Source organism: Sciurus vulgaris (assembly GCF_902686455.1).
Source record: "Sciurus vulgaris genome assembly, chromosome: 18".
In the NCBI taxonomy this organism is placed as follows: Eukaryota; Metazoa; Chordata; class Mammalia; order Rodentia; family Sciuridae; genus Sciurus; species Sciurus vulgaris.
The window spans coordinates 17,865,660-17,886,007 of NC_136479.1; the positions used below are offsets into that span (position 1 = coordinate 17,865,660).

The window sequence follows — 20,348 nt, forward strand, 5'->3', positions numbered from 1 at the left end:
TGCACTCTGCATGGTTATTGAAGCCTCGGAACCTCCAGCTTCCTCTTTACCTGGACCCTTGACATTCTTCACCTGGGTGTAACATATATCCCTTCTCTTCCCTTCTGAACGGAAAGGTCTTCAAAGGGAAGCCATGTCTATGTGTCCATCCATCCAATGTCGACCTCAGGACCTTGTGTGTAAGATGAACTCACTGGAGGCAGCAGATGGAGAGGTTTTGAGTCTAGACTCTGAAACCAAATAGCCTGGGGTTCAAATCCTGGCTGTGCACCTTACCAGATGAACAACCTCTGGTCAACCACTTACCCTTTCTGAGCATCAACTTCCATCTCTTAAAATGGGGAGAATGATATTAATACTGATCATGTGGGTTGTTTAGAGATGAGTGAGACAAAAAATAAAGAAAGCACTTAGTCACCTAACAAGTACCCTAAAGATGATAGCTTTATTCATTACTGTGGTCATTATAATTAGGCACTCAATACGCATTTGACAAATCGCTCATATGCCTGATATGCATACGCAAAATAAAGCTCTATGCACTTTAGAGATGTTTTTTTTGGTAGTGGGAATTGAACTCAGGGGCACGCCACCACTGAGCCACTTTCCCCAGCCCTATTTTGTATTTTAGTTAGAGTCAGTGTCTCACTTGAGTTGCTTAGCACCTTGCTTTTGCTGAGGCTGGCTTTGAGCTTGCCATCCTCCTGCCTCAGCCTCCCGAGCTGCTGGGATTACAGGTGTGCACCACCGAACCCAGCTGAAAGAAGACTTTTTCAAGTGGTAGACTGAGCATTTATTATGTGGCCAACATCATGCTAGACTCTTTCCAAATGTCACGTTGTTTATTATGCTGGGGCAGATGAAGAATGTCCACTTTACAGGTTAAGGGGAAGCTGGAGGTTCAAGAGGTTCAATAACTACTCAGCGTTGCAAGTTAGTAGCGGAATGAGACTTCAGATCCCATATCGATTTCCAAGGTGGAATCTTGACCTTATACTTCACTTCCCCGCCAGCATCCCTGTTTTACAGCACCTCACAAAAACCTTGCAATTTTGATAGCAAGCCACCTTTCACACCGTGACCCAGCCATACCCACACATTAATGTCACACAAACCCTCTTTTCACAAAAGAAACACTTAGTGGTGCAGAGGACTGATAATTCTTTCTTTTTAAAAAGTTAACAATGACCCCACCAAATTGGTTTAATAATCACTTAAGGGGAAACAACTTGCGTTTGATCAACACTGGTCTGGCTTAATAACTGGGACATCTAGGACATAGAAATCTTTGTTTCCTTCATAGTTTGCAGCAAGGGGCATGTTTTATTTGAGCCCCTCACTGACTCTGTTAGACATGGGTACTGAGATTACCCTCATCTTGTAAGTGAGGATACCAACACTCTGGGATAAGGACCCAAACCCACCCCACTAGCAAAATTGCAAGGTTTTTGTGAGGAGCCAGGCATTCCATGCCACCCTCTGACTGCGTGATGATATTTTGGAGGCCCACTGACTTTTGCTCATTTGCACAGTTAATGTTCATGGATGGCTTGCTTTGGCCAGGCATGGTGCTGGGTTCTTGGTACACAGCGATAAATAAATTTGACATGGCCCCTGGCTTTATGGAACTTTCTGTTATATCTGACATGAGACAATTTTTGCAGAGTAAAAACCAAAATCTTGCATTAAGTTCCTGAGGTCTTATGTGATCGGAGTCTCTCGTATCCTCTCTGAGTTCCTCCCCCACCCTGTCTCTTCCTTTCTCCAATCACACGGTCTCCTTGTGGATCCTAAAGCACATCAGGTGCATGCTAGCCTCAGGGCCTTTGCCCAGGCCGTTTCCTCCACCTGGTAGTCTCTTGCTGTAGATTTTTGCATAACTGTTTCTATCACTTCTTCCAAATCTTTGCTGAAATATCTTCTCAATAAGTTTTACCCTGAGCACTTGATGGAAACTGGAAGTCTTTTCTCCTGTCTCATCCATCTGCCATTCCCAGTCTTTTGTTTTTTCCATAGTACTTAATTACCCCTTAACACTCTATGTAATTTACTTATTAGGTCTAATATTCTCTTGATCTATGTCACCCTACTAGAGGAAAGATAAAGACAGGGAGTTTTAGCTGATTTTGTTCCCTCGTTCCCAGCACCTATAACCTGGTAGCCGGTCGGGCTTTAAAAATGTTTTAAATTTAATTAGTGAGTGAATAAGTAGAGGAACCATCATCCGGTTAAATATATAATTATAAATTATGATGGGATGAGAGGGAAAAAACCCACAGAGGCTGGAGAAGGAATGTAGCAGGCAGACCTAATTTAGATCGGGTGGGTTAAGGAAGCGGTTTTTTTAGGCTGAGAACATGAGGGGGACTTCAGCTCCCTGCAAATAGTCGGCGCAGACCCTGCCATTGCAAACGGAACGGAAGTGGCTTGGAGGGTGGTTTAACCTGAGCGGAAGTCTCTGGGAAGAGGTGAGGTCATTCATTCACCTAGCAGACACCCTCCAGTGTCAGGACAGGAGGCCATCACTGGGGTCGCTGACCGAGGACCAGGACACACCCAGCTCATTCGACCTCAGCAACACTTGTTCTCTGACCTCCACTTTCCAGAGAGGAAGCCCCGCTGTCACCCAATGCCCCCAGCCACCAGGTTGCAGAACTGAGTTTCCAAATAAACCTCTTTGGCACAGACACCTGTGCTCTTTCCGTCTCTGTGCACCTACTATGTGCTAGTCTTGAGAACAGGAACAGGCTCACACTGCAAGGAGGACACAGCCCCTGAAGGACTTCACCTTATCCCTCAAAGGACACATTGAAAAATTCCCAGAACAGGCTACCCACTGCTTTTTTCTGGTCCCAATTCCTTCACTTCTGGGTATGTCCTTCTAAGCTACTGTTTTCCAGGCTTTGAAAATTCATGTTTTGTTTTGGCTTTGGTAGCCACTGTGTTATGTATTACTGCATACTGCCACTATTATGTATCACTGCATACTACTATCTATTCTCTATTACTGCATACTGCTATCTATTCTCTATCTATTACTGCATACTGCTATCTATTCTCTATTACTGCATACTACTATCTATTCTCTATCTATTACTGCATACTGCTATCTATTCTCTATTACTGCATACTACTATCTGTTCTCTATCTATTACTGCATACTGCTATCTATTCTCTATTACTGCATACTACTATCTATTCTCTATTGTGTATTACTGCATATTACTATCTATTCTCTATTACTGCATACTACTATCTATTCTCTATTACTGCATACTACTATCTATTCTCTATTGTCTATTACTACATACTACTATATTCTCTATTACTGCATACTACTATCTATTCTCTATTGTGTATTACTGCATATTACTATCTATTCTCTATTACTGCATACTACTATCTATTCTCTATTACTGCATACTACTATCTATTCTCTATTGTCTATTACTACATACTACTATATTCTCTATTACTGCATACTACTATCTATTCTCTATCTATTACTGTGTACTACTATCTATTCTCTATTACTGTATACTACTATCTGTTCTCCATTACTGCATACTACTATCTATTCTCTATTGTCTATTACTGCATGCTACTCTCTGTTGCCTACTCTGCATACTTCAGAGCTCATTGGCTGAAGACAACAGTAGGCATTTATCATCGCACAGTTTCTGCAGGTCAGGAGTTTGGGGGTGACTTATCCCCCAAAGATGAAGTTGCAGCTGCAGTCACATCGTGGGCTGGGACCACCGGGCCTTGAGAGCTGAACTGAGCTGGCAGGATCTGTTTCCAAGGGATTCACTCACATGGTGGGAACGCTGGTACCAGCTGCTGGCAGGAGACCTCCACTCTTTCCCCATGTTCCTTTCCGGGGCTGTTTGGGTGTTTTTGTGACGGGGTGGCTGACTTTCCCTGGAGTGAGGGGAGAACAAGGTGGAAGTTCTACTGTGCTCGATGATCTAGTCCCAGAAGTTGTGCTCCCTCCTGGTGACATGGTTCAGTCCTCCTCAACGAGGGAAGCTACTTCACAAGGACATGAGTAGCGGGAGTTGAAACAGAGTCTGGCTTCCAAGGCCACAATATTATTTCCATCACATTTTCCACTGTTTGTTATAATTAACCTTATCCTAAACAGTAATATCAATTAAGCCACAAGATTAGTGTGCTAATTATATTTTCCAGCACAAATGAACTTAAACTTGTAGTTATTAATTTTAAAAATGATTTATGTTCCACCTGGCCTCCCTGCATACCTCCAATAGCCTAGAGTTGATACTCCAGGAGACACGGGGCCTGGCAGGCAGGCATGTGTCAGAGTCCTGGGGTCGGGGGTATTGATCATCAATCCCGGCTCCTCCCTGCTCTCCTTCTGCAACCCGAGAAGCCGCAGGACGCTGCTGACTTTGCCCTTGCTCTCTCCCCAGGACAGGCTGTACTTCGTGATGGAGTATGTGAACGGCGGTGACCTCATGTACCACATTCAACAAGTTGGCCGGTTCAAGGAGCCTCATGCTGTGTAAGGGGAGACGCGTGCTTTTTCCTTGGAATAATGGATGGTTTGTGAGTTCCTTGGGGTTCTGCCAAAGAGGGCTTTTTAAACAGCTGGAGCTCCTTCCTTGTGAGAAGTACTTGGCCACAGGAGGAAGGTGTTTTCCTCCATGTGAGCTGCTGCTTTTCGCCCCTGACACCAGCTAAGAATAGGAAGCCCCAAAACCCACAGCTACTTCTTGATCTTTAATTCTCAACCCTGATTCCTGAGGGAGGTCTTGTAGCTTCCCTACGGACTGTCAGTGCAGGCTCTGTTTGGAAGTTTGCTGATATTTATTGAGCGCTTACTGTATGCCAGGTCCTCAGCACTTAACCAACATGCTCTCATTTAATCCTGAGAACAGCCCCGGCTGGGAGGTATCATCCTCTCTGCTTTGCAGACAGGAAACTGAGGCTGAGAGGCTTTTGGAAATTCATTCGCAGTCCCACAGCTAGCGTGAGGATGATCCGGGGGTCCAAGCCACGTGTTTCCGTCATGTTCTCTACTCCTCTGCTCTGCTTCTTAGAAGGCTTCACTCCAAGGAGATGAAGGACCAGGATGGGTCCTGGGAAGGGGAAACTGAGTCTGGGTTTTGGTGTTTCCCCTGATAAGTCTGTTTCATCTTCTTCAGTCTACATACCTGCCCAGATTGATTCTTTTTAGAACGAAGATGTCATCATGCTATGTCCCTGCTTTTGTTAAGCAAAATACCCTAGACCCAGAAAGAAAAGAAAAAAACAAGTGAAGTGTGGCATGTTTTCTCATATGTGGGACCTAAAAGAGAATAAAGAAAATAAATGAATAGAAATGTCGACCTGAAAGTAGAAGAAGGATTACTAGGAACTGGAAAGCGGGAGGGAGAGGGAGTGGATGGACGTGGTCAGGTCACAGTTTGCGTTTGTGGCAGGACCTCGGTCAACCGCATTCCTCTGAATAATCAATAATAGACACTTTCTACAAAGAACTCTGTGGGGGAACAGGAACCCGGCAGGTCCTAGGAATTAGCATCAGGTAGCCTCTTATTGCCCCTCCAGAAAGCCCCCCAGGCATGTCTAGGCCCCACCCTGTCACTCCTGGGACTTGCTGGACCCTCCCCTCCACCTGTGGAGGTTGTGAGCACCCTGTTCTGGGAGGGTTTGCATTATCACTGTGCTTGTGAGTCGAGTCACTTGTCTCTCTTGCCACAATTCTGATGAGACTGTAGAGTTGGTCCTTCTTTCCTTCCTGACATCTAACTGATCACAGGTTTAATTCCATTAACACAGAGGACACATTCCCAGGGCTTAACATCCTTCCCCAAAGCCCTGCCCAGCTCTGCGGGTACAACTGGGCTTTCTGGCTCTCTCAGATCCTCCCTCCTCTGGGTGGACCTTCACTGAGAAGTTATATGTCAGACCGATGTTGCTCCCGATCCTGGCTGTGTGCCTCGTTTGCTCTGTCTTTAGAGTTCACCTCCCTGAGCCTCAGCTGCCTCGTTAGGAGAACAGGGAGGGACTAGTCGGGCCTATATCATTGGATTATAATTAGAATCAGAGAATACCTAGAATGATGCTAGGTGGATGGTAAGCCTCCGAGGGACGTTAGCTGTTGGTATTAAGATGTTTTAACTGGCCATAGTCTGAAATCACCATTCCCCATCCAGTCCATCCTAGCCGTGGTACCCTCCCACTACACACACGACAGACCTTTGCCTACCCCCAGTCTGTCCTCAAGGCTTCTCTCGAGCACCCCATTCACCCATCTGGACCCTCAGCATTTGGTGAGCTGGGCGGCTGACCGTCCATGGTGAGACTTCCATGCCCTATGCCTACTTCCCATCATAAGGTGTCCTTGAATTTCTCCATCATTTTTCCCCCTCTTTTTAATTTCAGATTTTACGCTGCAGAAATTGCCATCGGTCTGTTCTTCTTGCAGAGCAAGGGCATCATTTACCGGTAAGCGAACTCGGCTGAGCTTCCCAGCGCCTCCTCGCCCTCCGCTCCTCCTTCCCTGCCTCTTTCTTCAACTGCTTTTAAAATTAGAATCTGTGGTGGGGGAGGAATCCTCCAGGACTAACTTGGGCATGTGTTCTGCCAGGCAGCATCGCCCACTGCCATGGCAAAGTTTGGGCAGCTCTCTGTGGTGATAGAAAAATCTTGATGGACTGTGTCGCCAATGATCTGGGGCCTCAAACACGAGAGGCGGAGGCTTGTCCAGGGGGCCCTGCTACTTCTTCCTCTTGCCCCTGGCCCCACATGTGGGGAGTCAGGATAGAAGCTTGGTTGGCAGAATGTGGCGGATCATATTATTATGAAACATTTTTTTTTCTCATTTAACTACAGTTTGGAAATAGATCTCTGAGTAGCACGCCCTGAAAGACAGGATTAAGTTCAGAACTTGGCATTTGCCAGTCTTTGGAGGAGCAAGCGTATGATCATAGCTGGATGAGTCATACCAGTTTTTATTTCATGCAAGGCAGACTGTTGAGCCCGAGGCTCCTGCTTGTCAGAAGCTCCAGGGTGTGCAACTCTCCTTGTCTACATGGATGCAAAGGACAGAGACCATGGGGGCTCGGGATGGTTTCTTATGCAAGAGAGGGTGGCAGGGACAGGGGGCTTCCCAACAGCCCTTGGCATGGGTGAGGGTCCATTTAAGAGGTCACCAAGAGCCGTGAAAGCCCATATTATCCATTTGTTTGACCAATGTTGATCCAAAGTCTACCGACTGAGGGTGGAGGGAATCCAAGAGGAAGAAAATGGGCAAAACTCCTGCCTTGGTGGAGCTTGTATATTAATGGCGGTAGACAGATCAGTGTATCATAACCACAGAGTCTGCCAAACAGTGATATGTGCCAGCGAAAAATCAGGGGGAAGTGGGGTGGTTTGTGCTGGGTGGGGAGGGTCCCCTCCATTCTGCAGAGGACATGGCAGTTCGGGTCTGGAGTTAGAGGTGTCTTGGGAGTCCTGGGCGCCTGGCTACAACTGAAGGTTATGGGACCCAAAGGAACGAAGACATTGGCCCTGGTGGTCTCGAGGCTGATGGGGGAGGTAAGGTCGTGTGTGCTGGTGGGATGGAGGGATGGAAGGTGGGGTCTTTGACAGAAGCCCACAGAGTCCTGAGGTTTTTATTCACTCCTAAAAGTGCCAGCAAGAAATCCAAGCTGGCGTAGTGACATTATCCTGAGCACGCGGAGTCAACCCCCAATCCCGGTGAAGACCAGGCAGAGGAGTGGTTTAGCTGGGCTCCTGAGTGGTCCCAGGGAAAGTGTAGAACCAGAAAGGAGAAGAATTTAACTTTTAAGTAGTAAGGTCACTCTGCCCACGCTTGCCCTCCGCACCGTGGCAAGCACGTGGATCTCGGTGTGAGCACGAGATGAGGCGCCCGACTCCTCTGATCCTCCAGCTCTCCTAGGGAGAACATTTTGCACTGAATGTAATTCTGGTCTTGAAAGGCACACATTACCTTCCATATGACGTGACCCCTACATTCAAGCCGACGACTTCCGTTCCTGCTTAACCAAGAAAACAGGGTCTTGAGGTCATTTTTCACTCTGTGATTTTCACTTTATATGCTGACATTAAGTCCTGCCTCCTGGGCAGGAAGAGCCCAGAACAGAGCTACAAGTGTATTCCAAGAAAATTCAGCCCCAGGGAGGAAGTAAGAATTCTTGTCAACTGAGTTGGGATTTAGGGCTAGTTTCCAGTCTAGCAGGGAACCATATTAGGATCTGGGATCCATGGATCCTGGTCACTGGCTATGCAGGTCCTAAAACCCAAAGGTGAGCATTTCAGATGCTAAGAACACACCTACCACCCCAAAGCCCTTTTTCCCAACCTGTTCATACAACCCCCTTTCATCCTCCATTATCAGTATGTTTTTAAAGGAATATTCATCAATGTTTTAAGCCAGCTGGCATCTGAATCACATCTCTGTAAGAACAGAGTCTGTTCACTACTATAAAGGTTGAGACAGCCAGATGCTACAACCTCCCTGCAGCCAGGGTATATTCCTGACACGGGCTGAGACATCTGTCACACCCAAGATCTCGGTTCAGAAACTGGTGACCAAGGAACTTGGTCATGGACTTGAGAGTGGCTGCAGCAATCCGGTAGAGCTGGTTTCCAGAGCCAAGGGGAGAAGTGGTTCTTGGCAGTGTTAGGATTTCCAAGGACAAGAGGTGGCACTCATGTCTGGCAGTAGCCTCAGTCATGTCCAGCGGTCCTCAGTGGACCATCTGTGCATCACAATCAGACGTTGTCTCCGACCGTGCAGCCTCCCAGTCTGGTTCTCCAGCCTCCTCAGAGATTTTACAAGCTCTCCAATAGCCTTTTAATAGTTTATTTCATGAGTTAAAATCATCAGCATTGGTTTTGTTGCTCACCAACAAGAAACTTGATGGAGACAGGGTTCTTGAAATTGATAATCAAATGAGAACTGTAAAAAAAAAAATTTACATGACCAAAGATGTATGGCTTTATAATTTCATAGATATTGCCTTCATGGTGGTCGAGCTTTTGAAAATGTTTCGAAACACTCCCTCCTTCGTTAGATCTTGAGTTCATTGGATAGTTCTTAAGAACTATCCTTCCCCTCTCTGAGGATAGTGGCTGGATATGTTGGGGTGTGTGGGGTGTCCACCAAAGATTCTGCCTGTCAAATTGAGTGTCTGATTTATCGACCACTTTTTCTGGAAATACGTGTTGATTCTGCCCTTTATGGATTTCTGAAAATGAAAAAAATTGCCCCAGTCACCTTTCGAAATGGGGATTTAGTACGTAGAACCAAAGAATACAGTATAATATCAAAGGTGTCTGAACTGGGTGTCCTCCAGCCCCGAGACCTGTGGCTTTTGGCACCTGAAACTCCTTTGCTCTATTAAATGAAGATGTTCTCACATCTCTGATGGACTCAGCTGCTTGTTTCTGGGCATGTCATCAAATCAAGAGGAGGTCATGTGTGATTATTACTGAAATCACATGGGGAGTGAGTATATTGAGGTAAATCAAGTTGCTGCCGAGTTCAGCATTTCTGAGTTCCATCCTGGTGTCCGGAGACCACCTTGGCTTGCACATAAGCATGCACCCTGGACCTGGGTGGTACCATGGACAGCACCCAGCCTAGCAGAATGGAAATGCTGCTCTGGGTGAACGCTGTGTGAAGTGGACCCCCCTTTGGATGAAGAGGCCTCAGTGACACAGAGAGAAAAGGCCAACACACGTCCTTGTAGTTGGAAGTGATCATGACAACTCAATTCAAACTTAAAGTTACAAAAGGTATTGATTGGCTAGGGTCATTGAAAAGTCCAGGGACAGACCTGGAAGGATGCAGGAAGTTATGCAGCTTCCTTTAAAGTTCTGCTTTATCTTCACAAGCTTTGCTCTCTGCATATGGTGGACGCTGCAGCTTCTAGACCCACCTTCCAGACCCTGAGCAATCCAGTGTAAAAAGAGCTCCTCTCTTCTCTAACGGGACCTGCAAAAGTGCTAGGGATTTTATGGTTCCAGATTGGGTCCCATTCCCGAATCAGTCACTGTGACTAGCAGGATGGGATATTTCCACTGGCCAGGACAGGCCCGCATGACCACTCCTGGGGTTAGGAGTTGAGGTCGGCACCACCCACATGGCTCGGCTTGAGAATCAAGAAAAAAGTGGTTGTTCAGAGGAGGGTGGTCTCATCACGAGAGACTCGAACAGACACGAACCATAGACGTCCACGACCTCCCGAGGTGATCTGGTGGAGAGATCTGAGCGGGGCTCTTGCCTCCCGGGGAACTGGACTTCTCCGTCGCTATGAGGCCTGGACAGTCGGACCCGTAGATCATCTCTGTTCACTGCTGCTTTAGTTGACATCAGAGTCGGAACTAAGGGGGAAAGAGTGCTGATACGGGAGCCATCTCATCTGCTACAGATATGCAGGGGTTCCCCCAAATATCAGGTTCCCCTCATTAACACAGACGCACACGACAGGAGGAGAGTGGGCACGTATCTTTTCATTAAAGCTCAGATGTCACTGCCTAAGACAGGTCCTTCCTGACAGCCTGTTTAAGTGACCCCCATTGCCCTTTCTCTCTCTCTCTCTTTCTCTCTCTCTTTTTTTTCGTACCAAGGATTGAACCCAGGGACGCTTAACCACTGAGCCACATCCCAGCCCTTTTTTTATATTTTATTAGAGACAGGGTCTCACTGAGTCGCTCAGGACCTCACTAAGTTGCTGAGGCTGGCTTTGAACTCGCCATCCTCCTGCCTCTGCCTCCCGCTGAGATTACAGGTGTGCGCGCCACACCCCGATCCCCCATTACCCATCTCTTGTCCTCTTTTTCTTCATATCATTCATCAGAATCTATAATAATCATGGTGATATATTTGAATACTTGTTCATTACATTTTTTTCCTATGTTAGAATTTAATCAGAATAAGAGAAGACTTCTTTATTGTGTCCACACTACACACTCAGCTCCAAGAACAGTGCCTGTGGTGTAGCAAGCGTGTAGAATTTTTTTTTTTTTTTTTTTTTTGATTGAAAGAATCCATGGAAACTCCTGGGTCCCATCCTAGGAATTAGCCTGAGGGATCCTGAAGCATTTGGAGTTTAAATAAGTTTCTCTCAAATCAGTCGTTTTCCTCCATGATCTTCAGAGATATTGGAAGATCACAATTTTATGGAAATGATATCTTCCTATAAAATGTAAGGGGTCCATAAGTGGCAAAGGTCCACTCTTGGAATTCTGTGGGTACAGAAGCCTCAGGGGTGCCGTGCTCTGCGGTGAGCTTCCTGCCGATCTCTGTTCTTAGAGCTGCTGCCTCATTGTGTCCTCCTGAGGCTATTGACACAGCTGGCTCTGTAGGAGAAGAAAAGCACAGAGGTTTGTGAGCCCTCCGCTTTTTATCTCTCTACCAGATTGTGAGCCGCCGGAGGGCAAGGGCTGGTTTGCCGTCGCCTCTGTACCCTCTAACACCTTGCATGGAGCGGCTGTTGGTTGACTTGCAATACACAGCGTCTAACCAAATCCCCCGCTTCTTACATCTGCTGCAGTGACCTGAAACTTGACAATGTGATGCTGGATTCCGAGGGGCACATCAAGATTGCAGACTTTGGCATGTGTAAGGAAAACATCTGGGATGGGGTGACCACCAAGACATTCTGTGGGACTCCAGACTACATCGCCCCTGAGGTGAGCGCTGACGGGAGTCCTCGGGGACACAGAGCTGGTGACGATGTCCCCCCGGCTGACCCCTCGATAGCCGTGTGAGGGCTGGGAAGGGTCGAGGGTGGTACCTGGCAAGTAAACCCCAGGCTTGTCCTTAGCCTGACTCTAAATCGTTCCTCTGAGATCTCACATGCAAATTAACTCAGCACACGTCCCGATGCTCAGGCCCAAAATACATCAAGGTTTAGGAGAAAATTTAAATAAAACGCAAAAGAACCATCCAATACCCTTCAGTAGGCTTCTTTGTCAAGCTGCTATGGCTCATGGCCATATGATACCTCCTAATTATGACATTGAAGTGTTTGTTGAGACAGCGAGAGACACAGAGCGAACAGATTCCCTGGCTGACATATGACACAGAGCTGTGTACTGTGTGCTCGGCAGTTGTCACAAACCCCGGGAGACTCCAGGTTTTTCTTTCCCTGATAGAGATATAAACGCAAGGGTGAAGATTTATTTGCAATGCTACCCTTCTCCTCCCAAAGGAAGTGGTCAGTGAATGGATTTTCCCAGCATGACAAGGCACAATAATTTGTGCCAGGCGGTTCCTTTCCCTTTTTCTCTGAATTGATGCTTAGAAAAGTGGCATGCTATAATCTGTTGAGGATTTTTTTTTTTTTATTTATAGAAAAGGAAGTGAGGACGTGGCACAGTCTCAGAAACAGACATTGTAGAAGCCCTCTTCCTGACTGCCAGACACTTGATATCTAACGGTGGTGATAGGCGTCTCCATGTAATTAAACAAATCGACGTATAATTTTAAACCTGCATGCTCCAGTGCCAAAGCAGTGCCTTTTATAAGAAGCTAATTTGCAAACACCACACATGTGCATCAGCATGCGTGCCCACATGCACACGGACATGCAGCAGCACACACACATGCACGCACACACCACGGGAGATAGAGGTGGGTTCCGACGGAGTCCTTCCTTCCTCCCGTGGTTAATAGTAAACCATAGGAGATAATGACTATTAATAAAGGAATGATAAGCTGAACTACACTCCATTCATGTTAGGAAATCCTGTACAGCCCTAGGAAGATCAGACCACACCTGAGTATACCCAAGAACATCGGCATGTGCTAACAGTGTCCCTCAACAGGGTAAGGGCAGTCCGCGGTGATTTATTCATAGTATAAAATACTACTAGGCATTGATTCAGAAGAGTGAGATATATATGTAGATACAGGAATATCTTAAAAACAGACTCTTAAAAAAATCGAGCTAGAGAATGATGAATCCAATACAATGCCATTTACGGACAATAACAGCAAGACACAGGGCCCATCTGAATCTTTTCTATGAGAACACAGACATGTGGGTGAAGGCATAGAGCATCTGGAGGATTACAGATTGGATTTATAACAGCCATGACCTCAGAGAATAAGTCAACGGGAAAGAGAAATTCTGATCCGCCTCTGTACTGTTGACGTTTTCCACAAGGCAAACTACATTCATGTATTACTTGAGGAACAACAAGATAATCTTTTTAAAAATTAGTTCTTTATTAAGGCCTAGTAGAGCTATACCTACATGGCATCCTTTCATCTATTAACATTTTCTTCTTAATCAGGATATCCAACACAACCTAGGACGCAGTTCCTGGATATGAGCTTGGTGGGTTCTGGGACCCAACACCGGCCACACTTCATATTAGTGGGGTGGGTGGACGCACTTAAAGATGTAGGCTGCTCAAGTCTCGCCCCTGGAGCCTCTGAATTGGAACCTCTGCAGGGTGGGGTGCAGGATCTGTGGTTTTTAATAGCTCCCGGTGGGGCAGGACCCGTGGACACAGAAGCCCCAGCAGCACTGGTATTGGAGTGGCCTGCTCCACCCCCAGAGGGGACCAGAGCTGTCAGGTCAGGCATTGCTATTACTAACTACACCACCTCTGGCCACTTCTCTCACCATCCCAGGCTGTTTTCCTTTGTAAAAGGATTAACTTGTTGGTTGTCATGAGGATCAAATAAGACATGAAGTACTTTAAAAGTGTGAAAACACTTTTGATGAGAAATGTTCTCTGGGCCTTTGTGTCCTGCACTTACAGCTCCTCAGGCTGCCTCTCTCATTTATTTATCTCTGTCTATTTATTTATTTATTTATTTGTTTATTTATTTATTTATTTATTTGCGGTGCTGGGGATCGAACCCAGGGCCTTGTGCTTGCAAGGCAAGCACCTACTTATTTATTTTTAATTGACAAATAAATTACCATATGGTTTGAAATATGGATACATTGTGGAAGGGCTCAATTGGGTAAATTAACATATGCATGGCCTCACGCACTTACTTTTTTTTTTTTTTGTAATAAGAACACTTAAAAATGACACTTTCTTGGAAATTCCAAGAATACAATTCATCATTATGAACTATGGTCACTGCTTGGTACAAGAGATCTCTAGAACTTATTTCTCTTATTTTAACTGAAATTTTGTGTCTGTTGACCGACATCTCTGCATTTCTGGCTCTGGAGTGGAAACTGAGATGGGAGATGGAGCTGCAGAATGATATTTGCTTTATAGTCAAGTTTGCTCTGGTGCTTTTACTGACTAAAATGAGCGATAACTGGATTAGAGAACATTCTAGTAAAAGCTAATACTGTGAGGGCATCGTATGTGGGAGGCACCTGGTAGCTTATTCATCCCCACAAAAGCTCATGGCATAAAGGTCATGGAAAAGTCCACATTATAGACAAGGAAACTGAGGCTTAAGAAGTAACTTCCGCCAGGGTTCTGCATCTGGCAAACAGCAATCAGGATTCAAAGTTAGACTGTCTGACCCACCAAGCTCAACCCTTGACCTTTGATCTATCACCTCTTGACCCCTTTGACCCAGCTGTTTTTCCACCCTTACATACTGAAAGATTAACAGTTACAAAGCAGTTCTGGTCTCACCTTCAAAACCTTTACAGCTGCATATGCCATGTGGTTCACTCATTCTACTTCTAGAAATTATTGTATGGAAATAAAAGAAGACATGTCCAAATATCTAATTATGAGAATACCCACTATAGCATCAGAAGAAACTTAAAAAATTTGAAATCAATAAGGCAGATTTTGGTATATCTGTTCACCTAAATGCTATGTAGGGATTAAAAACCAGTTATGTTAATGTACAAATAGTAGCAAAGTGAATAGCTTACTTTACTAAAGGTCCACTCACTGAAGTGTTTCTGCTTATGTAAAACACAACGCATTTGGAAGGAGATGGACCACGTTAGTCATCCTTTTTCTCTTGGCATTGAATGAAGGGTGATTTTCATTCTATTCTTTAAGCTTATCTATATATTCTAAATAAATAGTAACACGTTATTACTTTTAAGACTTTTTTTTTGTTTCAATTGTGGTTTTAAAACCACACGACATAAAATTTACCATCTTCAGTATCTGAGGGTAGAGTTCAGCAGTGTTAAGTGTATTCACATTGTTGTGTAAGTGATTTTATTTGTACAGTAAGAAATAAAAATAGCCTTTCCTCTTTAAAATGCCATACACACCGCTTTGAAATTAAAAATGAAAAACAAAAACAGCATCCTCAGTGCTCAAAAAGGCAACGTGACGTGTGCAGATGTTCACCCGCTTGCAGGTGCCTCTGTGAGACATTGTCTGTCGTTCCCTGGGTAGCTCAGGTGAGAAGATAGCTCAGGTGGGAACTGGCCTTCCCCTCTGCTCTTTGAGACCCCGGCTTGCATCTGGGACTGTGACAGGTACTCTAATCTTTCACAATAAGCAGGTGACATGCCAAAGAACTTCCCCTGACTCCACACCCCAGTGAAGGTCCACTCTGAGGGTGAAGGAAGTGTGAATTCCCTTTCCAGCCAGGTGAACCACAAGCCTTCCTGATAGAATGCTTCCTGTTTTCCAGATAATTGCTTATCAGCCCTACGGGAAGTCCGTGGATTGGTGGGCATTCGGCGTCCTGCTGTATGAGATGTTGGCTGGGCAGGTAATTGAATTTTAAGTGATCTGTGAGAGATGGTCTCCTCTGCTTCCAGCCACACGGCTTCTTTCAAGGAGAGTGACTGCTTGGTGACAGCTCATCAACCTGAACCTCTGTTGCCTGCCCGGTCTTGGGGTTATCCAACTTGGTTGGATGCTTCTTATCTTCCTGAAAGTCCTCAGGCGTGGCCTCCCCCTGGGCCCAGGGAGGGGGACCTGCTGGTTAGGAGAAGCTGGGGGGAGAGTGCAGGCAGGGACCCCTTTCCACCTGGCCCTTTGTCCCTCAGGCACCCTTCGAAGGGGAGGATGAGGATGAGCTCTTCCAGTCCATCATGGAACACAACGTGGCCTATCCAAAGTCCATGTCCAAGGAAGCCGTGGCCATCTGCAAAGGGGTGAGTAAGGCCCTGCAGGCCTGTGGCCAGCACATCACATAGCAGGATGCAGGATGTGCCCTACTTGAGAGGACCAGAGACCTAGCCCTCTCTTCACTTGCCAGGGAGAGAGCCCAGGGGTGAGCTGCTACCTCCAGAGGAAGAACTTTTCTCCCGTTTGAACAGAGCTCTGATGCTGAACGCCCTTAACTGTCCACCTCCCCCGTGACAGAACTAGGACTTTGGGTTACTTCCCCCAGCTTCACCCTCTTCCAGCAGGAAGCAGCTTGGAGAGGTCACTGCCCCTTTTTCCAAGACATGAGATGTGGAAATCGACAGTGGGGAAATGTAACAGTGTCCCCTTTAGCCCTGGCTGCTCGGCCACTGTGACTTATTTTTAAAATAGACATGTCTCTCTTCCTCTCTCCCTGGTCCTCCCTAATCTCAGGGAAACAGGATGACCTTTCTTCCCCATCCTAGACAGAGTTATTGTCCCTGAGTGTGCACCCACCATAGGAACAAAGTAATCCAGACTTTGGGGATGGCACCAGAAGATCTCAGAAGTGACTGTCTCCCACATTTACAAGTGAATTACAACTCCAACAGGGAACACGTGGAATGGAGTCTTTGAGTGGCCTCTTTAAAAGCCCTCTGTTCCTGCTGATGGGCAGAATCACAGCCTGCGGGACAGGAGTCCCCTGTGTCTCTCCTTTGCTAGCAAAGCAATAAACCTTCTGTTTCCTTTTTCTCAAAAAACAAAACTCTGGAGAGGAGAGCCCACCACAGCATCTTGCTGCTGCCTGGCCTTCAGCCCCTAGCCCAGCACAGGGAAGGCTTAATGAGTGAGTGAGGTGGGAGGTACAGAGACCATGAAGAGCTGGGACCCAGGAGGAGGCCCAGGGAGGCGCGCCTTGCCCTGCTCTGCTGCGTGTGTGTTTGGTTAATTTAAGAGGGTATCCCAAGGAGACATCAAGCAGTGTTGAATTTAAGGGATTCTGTAGATAAGCTGACCCAAATTCAGCGTCCCCAAATCCCCATTCTCCCTTGACTCCCAACACACACACACACACACACACACACACACACACACACACACACACACACACAAAGCCGAAAGAGCTTGCACAGCTAAACACCTGCTGCTTATGCAGATGGCACCTGTGACAAAGCACGGTGCAGGTTCATGGGTAAGGATGGACATGCTCCTGGGGGTGTGTGTGAGACTCAAGATCAGTGGGCCTCTCCTCGGCAGCCATTGGCGACCTGAAGTGATTTTTCAGAACAAAAGGACTCAGCTTCCCCCGGAGATTAATTCTGTGTATTACAGTATTTTGCAAAATTCCCATATGGCTCGAAAACCACTGCCTTTCAACATGCCCAAATGAAATAATTTTTCAACTCTGATGGGAGTGCAAAAGCGATGCTGTAAGACCCTCAGAGAACATGGCCCAAGGACGGTGTCTTTATAAGGAGTTTGTCACACGCCTGTAATCCCAGCCACCGGGGAGGCCAAGGCAGGAGGATTGGGAGTTGAAGGCCAGCCTCAGCAACGGCGAGGTGCTAAGCAAATCAGTGAGACCTTATCTCTACATAAAATATGAAATCGTGCTGGGGATGTGGCTCGGTGGTCACGTGTCCCTGAGTTCAACTGCCCCATGCCCCCTGCCCAAAGAAAGGGGTTGTTCTCCCGCCTCACAGTAGACTCCCACCTGTGTGTCTGAATGAAGCAAGCCTGTGCGCCTAGGTCTTTGGGATGCCCTGTCCAGGCCTGCTCCTCCTGACCCCAGTCAGATGCCCTGTGAGCTGGGCCTGCTGAGGGGCAGCTGGAACAATCGGGCAGATCCGCCTGAGGCTTGGCGCAGTCTGTAATGGCTGGCCAGCCTCCCAGCTCAAGGGCACCTGCCCAGCACCTAAGCTCCCCCTCTGGTGAATCTCGGGAGCTTCGTGTTTCAGCTACACAGGTTGAGATGCAAACAGTTCCGGGGAAACCACGTGTGAGTTAGTCTTTAAGTGAATTGGTTGCAAATATCTTCTTTGAGGGTGTGAAGCAGGAACAGGAAATGAGGGACGTAGTGGAGACAGTGGGTTTGTGAAGAACTTCAGCAAAGCCCATAGTCATACGAGGGCGGGGCTCAAGGCTGGTGGGACCTCTGTAGACTTCACTGGGGAAGTTAAAAAAAAGAGCCATAGACTGAACTTTCAGTTTGTTTAATAATGCCCAGCATTTAAAATAAGGAGATTTCCCATAAACATCCAGCTTTCTAAAGCTTCTCTTAAAAAATCAGATCTTGTCCCATTGGCCCGTCGTCCCTGCAAAGCATCAGTCAGCTGGATCAGGTACCCCTGCTTCCTTTCTAATAGGACACGCCCTCTCCAATGTGCAGAAAACCCCTTTGGCCCGGTTCCATCCGGGTTCCAATCCAGGTCCAAGCATTATTAGCCTTAGGAGCGCAGGGAAGTTGTCTGACCTGATTTGTAGATTGAGGATAGTAACAGCGCTCCACGTAGCGTTCCGTGATGATCAAATGAGTTAATACCTATAAATCACCTAGACGAGAGTCTGGCACTCTGGTGCATTCTTACTATGACTAATGCTGGCACCGCCACGTTACAAGCGGGCGCCACTTGGCATTTGAGTCGGCCTCCCCTGCGAGAAGAATTTCACAATGTGGGGATTTGGGAGATCAAGAGACTTGTGGCAAATCCTTACACTCCCACTACTCAGGTGCATGGTCTTCAGCTAATTCTTCTGCATTTCCGGGTCTGAGTTTCTTTAGTTCTAAAAACAGAATGAAATATGGAATGAAAGTACTCACTGAACAGAGTTTCGGAGAGTGTTCAGTGCGGTTGCATAACAGGAAGCGCCTTGCATGGTACTGGCACAGAGTAGGTGCTCAGTGCATGCTCAGGGGCTTCCCCTTCCCAAACCTGCCCTCTCTGGACAGCTGGGGGTTCTAAGTGGGTCATGGAGGAGAGAGAATTTTCCAGGTCAGCTGCATTCAGCTTCAGCTCCAATTAGCACTTTCCCTGGTAGAACAGTTTTCTATTAACTCAGGACCCATAACCTTCAGGATTAACTGGGGTGACTTTCTTGCAGTTGGTTTGGGGACCTCTCAGAGTCAAGTGGACTGAGTCCAATGCCAGCTCTTTCTTCAAGATTGATGCTCTGAAAAAGGGGTGATGCTCAAGCAAGCAGCCAATGCTTCCTCCTGAAAGGCGGGTCCCAGGGGATGTATCTGGGAGGTGATCAGAGATGGGAACGGTGACTAAATCCAGCTGTCTACATGGCTTCAGGCACCTCAGAGCAGATGCGTGAACTGGCCAGACTCTGCATTAGTGCTGGGTGTTTCTGTGAAGGCATCTCTTCACTTGGCCTTGCCTGCTTATACAGAAATGGAGCGAGGCCTTTGATGAAAGTTGCCTGCCCAGTTGAAGTGTGTTCTTTATAGGGCCATCTCATTACAGGCCCTACTTTCTACCATTAAAAAAAAAAAAAATGAGCTGCACTGTGGTCAGGTGGCCGTGCCACTTCCAACAAGCTTCAAACAGACAGAAGCCCAGGCTGGCTGCGTGTTAGGCTGGAAACAAGCAGAGGCTGAGCACCCAGAGCCGCGGGAACTCTAGACAGTTCTGGTCACACGACGACCCTGCTCCTTGGCTGTGTGACCTGAGGCAAATGACTTTACTTCACTGGAACCACTATCTCTATCGGAAAAAGGGGAGATAGTTGCTGAAGCCTCAGAGTGTTATTGTAAAGATTAAAGAGTAATAAATAATGGCTGGGAAGTCTGGAGCTCAGACACACCATGAGCTCAGGACCCAGAAACTGTTATTGCTATTATCATGCTACCAAAATCCCCTAACCCTTTCTTCCCATTTGAATTCTATGCAACACTCCATTTTTTGCCTGTCCTCCATCAGCCTTTCCTAACTAAGTCAGACCACAAGTATCCCTGGGGAAAATATATGCAAAGCACACACTCCCCGCCCCCCTTTGGTACTGTGGATTGAATCCCCAGGTGCTGAACCGCTGAGTCAGAGCCTTAGCCCTATTTATTTTTTATTTTGAAACAGGGTCTCACTGAGTTGCTTAGGACCTCACTAAGTTGCTGAGGCTGGCCTTGAACTTACAATCCTCCCGCCTCAGCCTCCCCAACCCCTGGGATCACAGGCGTGCACCATGGCAACTGGCTCTCCCATTGTTCTTTAAGGCCCCAGTTTTGGAGCTAGGCAGAGGGGGGATCCAATCTCTGTGAATTCTCATAGCTGGATGTCAATTGCCTGGTCAATCAAATGGGACAATAGTGTACCCAA

General features: G+C 46.8%; 1 protein-coding gene across 3 annotated transcripts in view; it reads left to right on the forward strand.

Annotated features, from left to right (window-relative positions):
• Positions 1-20,348, forward strand: part of PRKCB (protein kinase C beta) — a 306,697-nt gene that overhangs the window by 257,658 nt on the left and 28,691 nt on the right. For all 3 annotated transcript variants that reach the window (XM_079121179.1, XM_079121181.1, XM_079121180.1), the window contains 5 exons: positions 4,434-4,525; positions 6,409-6,471; positions 11,550-11,688; positions 15,587-15,667; positions 15,948-16,055. In XM_079121179.1, the coding sequence (XP_078977305.1) occupies positions 4,434-4,525; positions 6,409-6,471; positions 11,550-11,688; positions 15,587-15,667; positions 15,948-16,055 (483 nt within the window). The remainder of the gene's footprint in view (positions 1-4,433; positions 4,526-6,408; positions 6,472-11,549; positions 11,689-15,586; positions 15,668-15,947; positions 16,056-20,348) is intronic.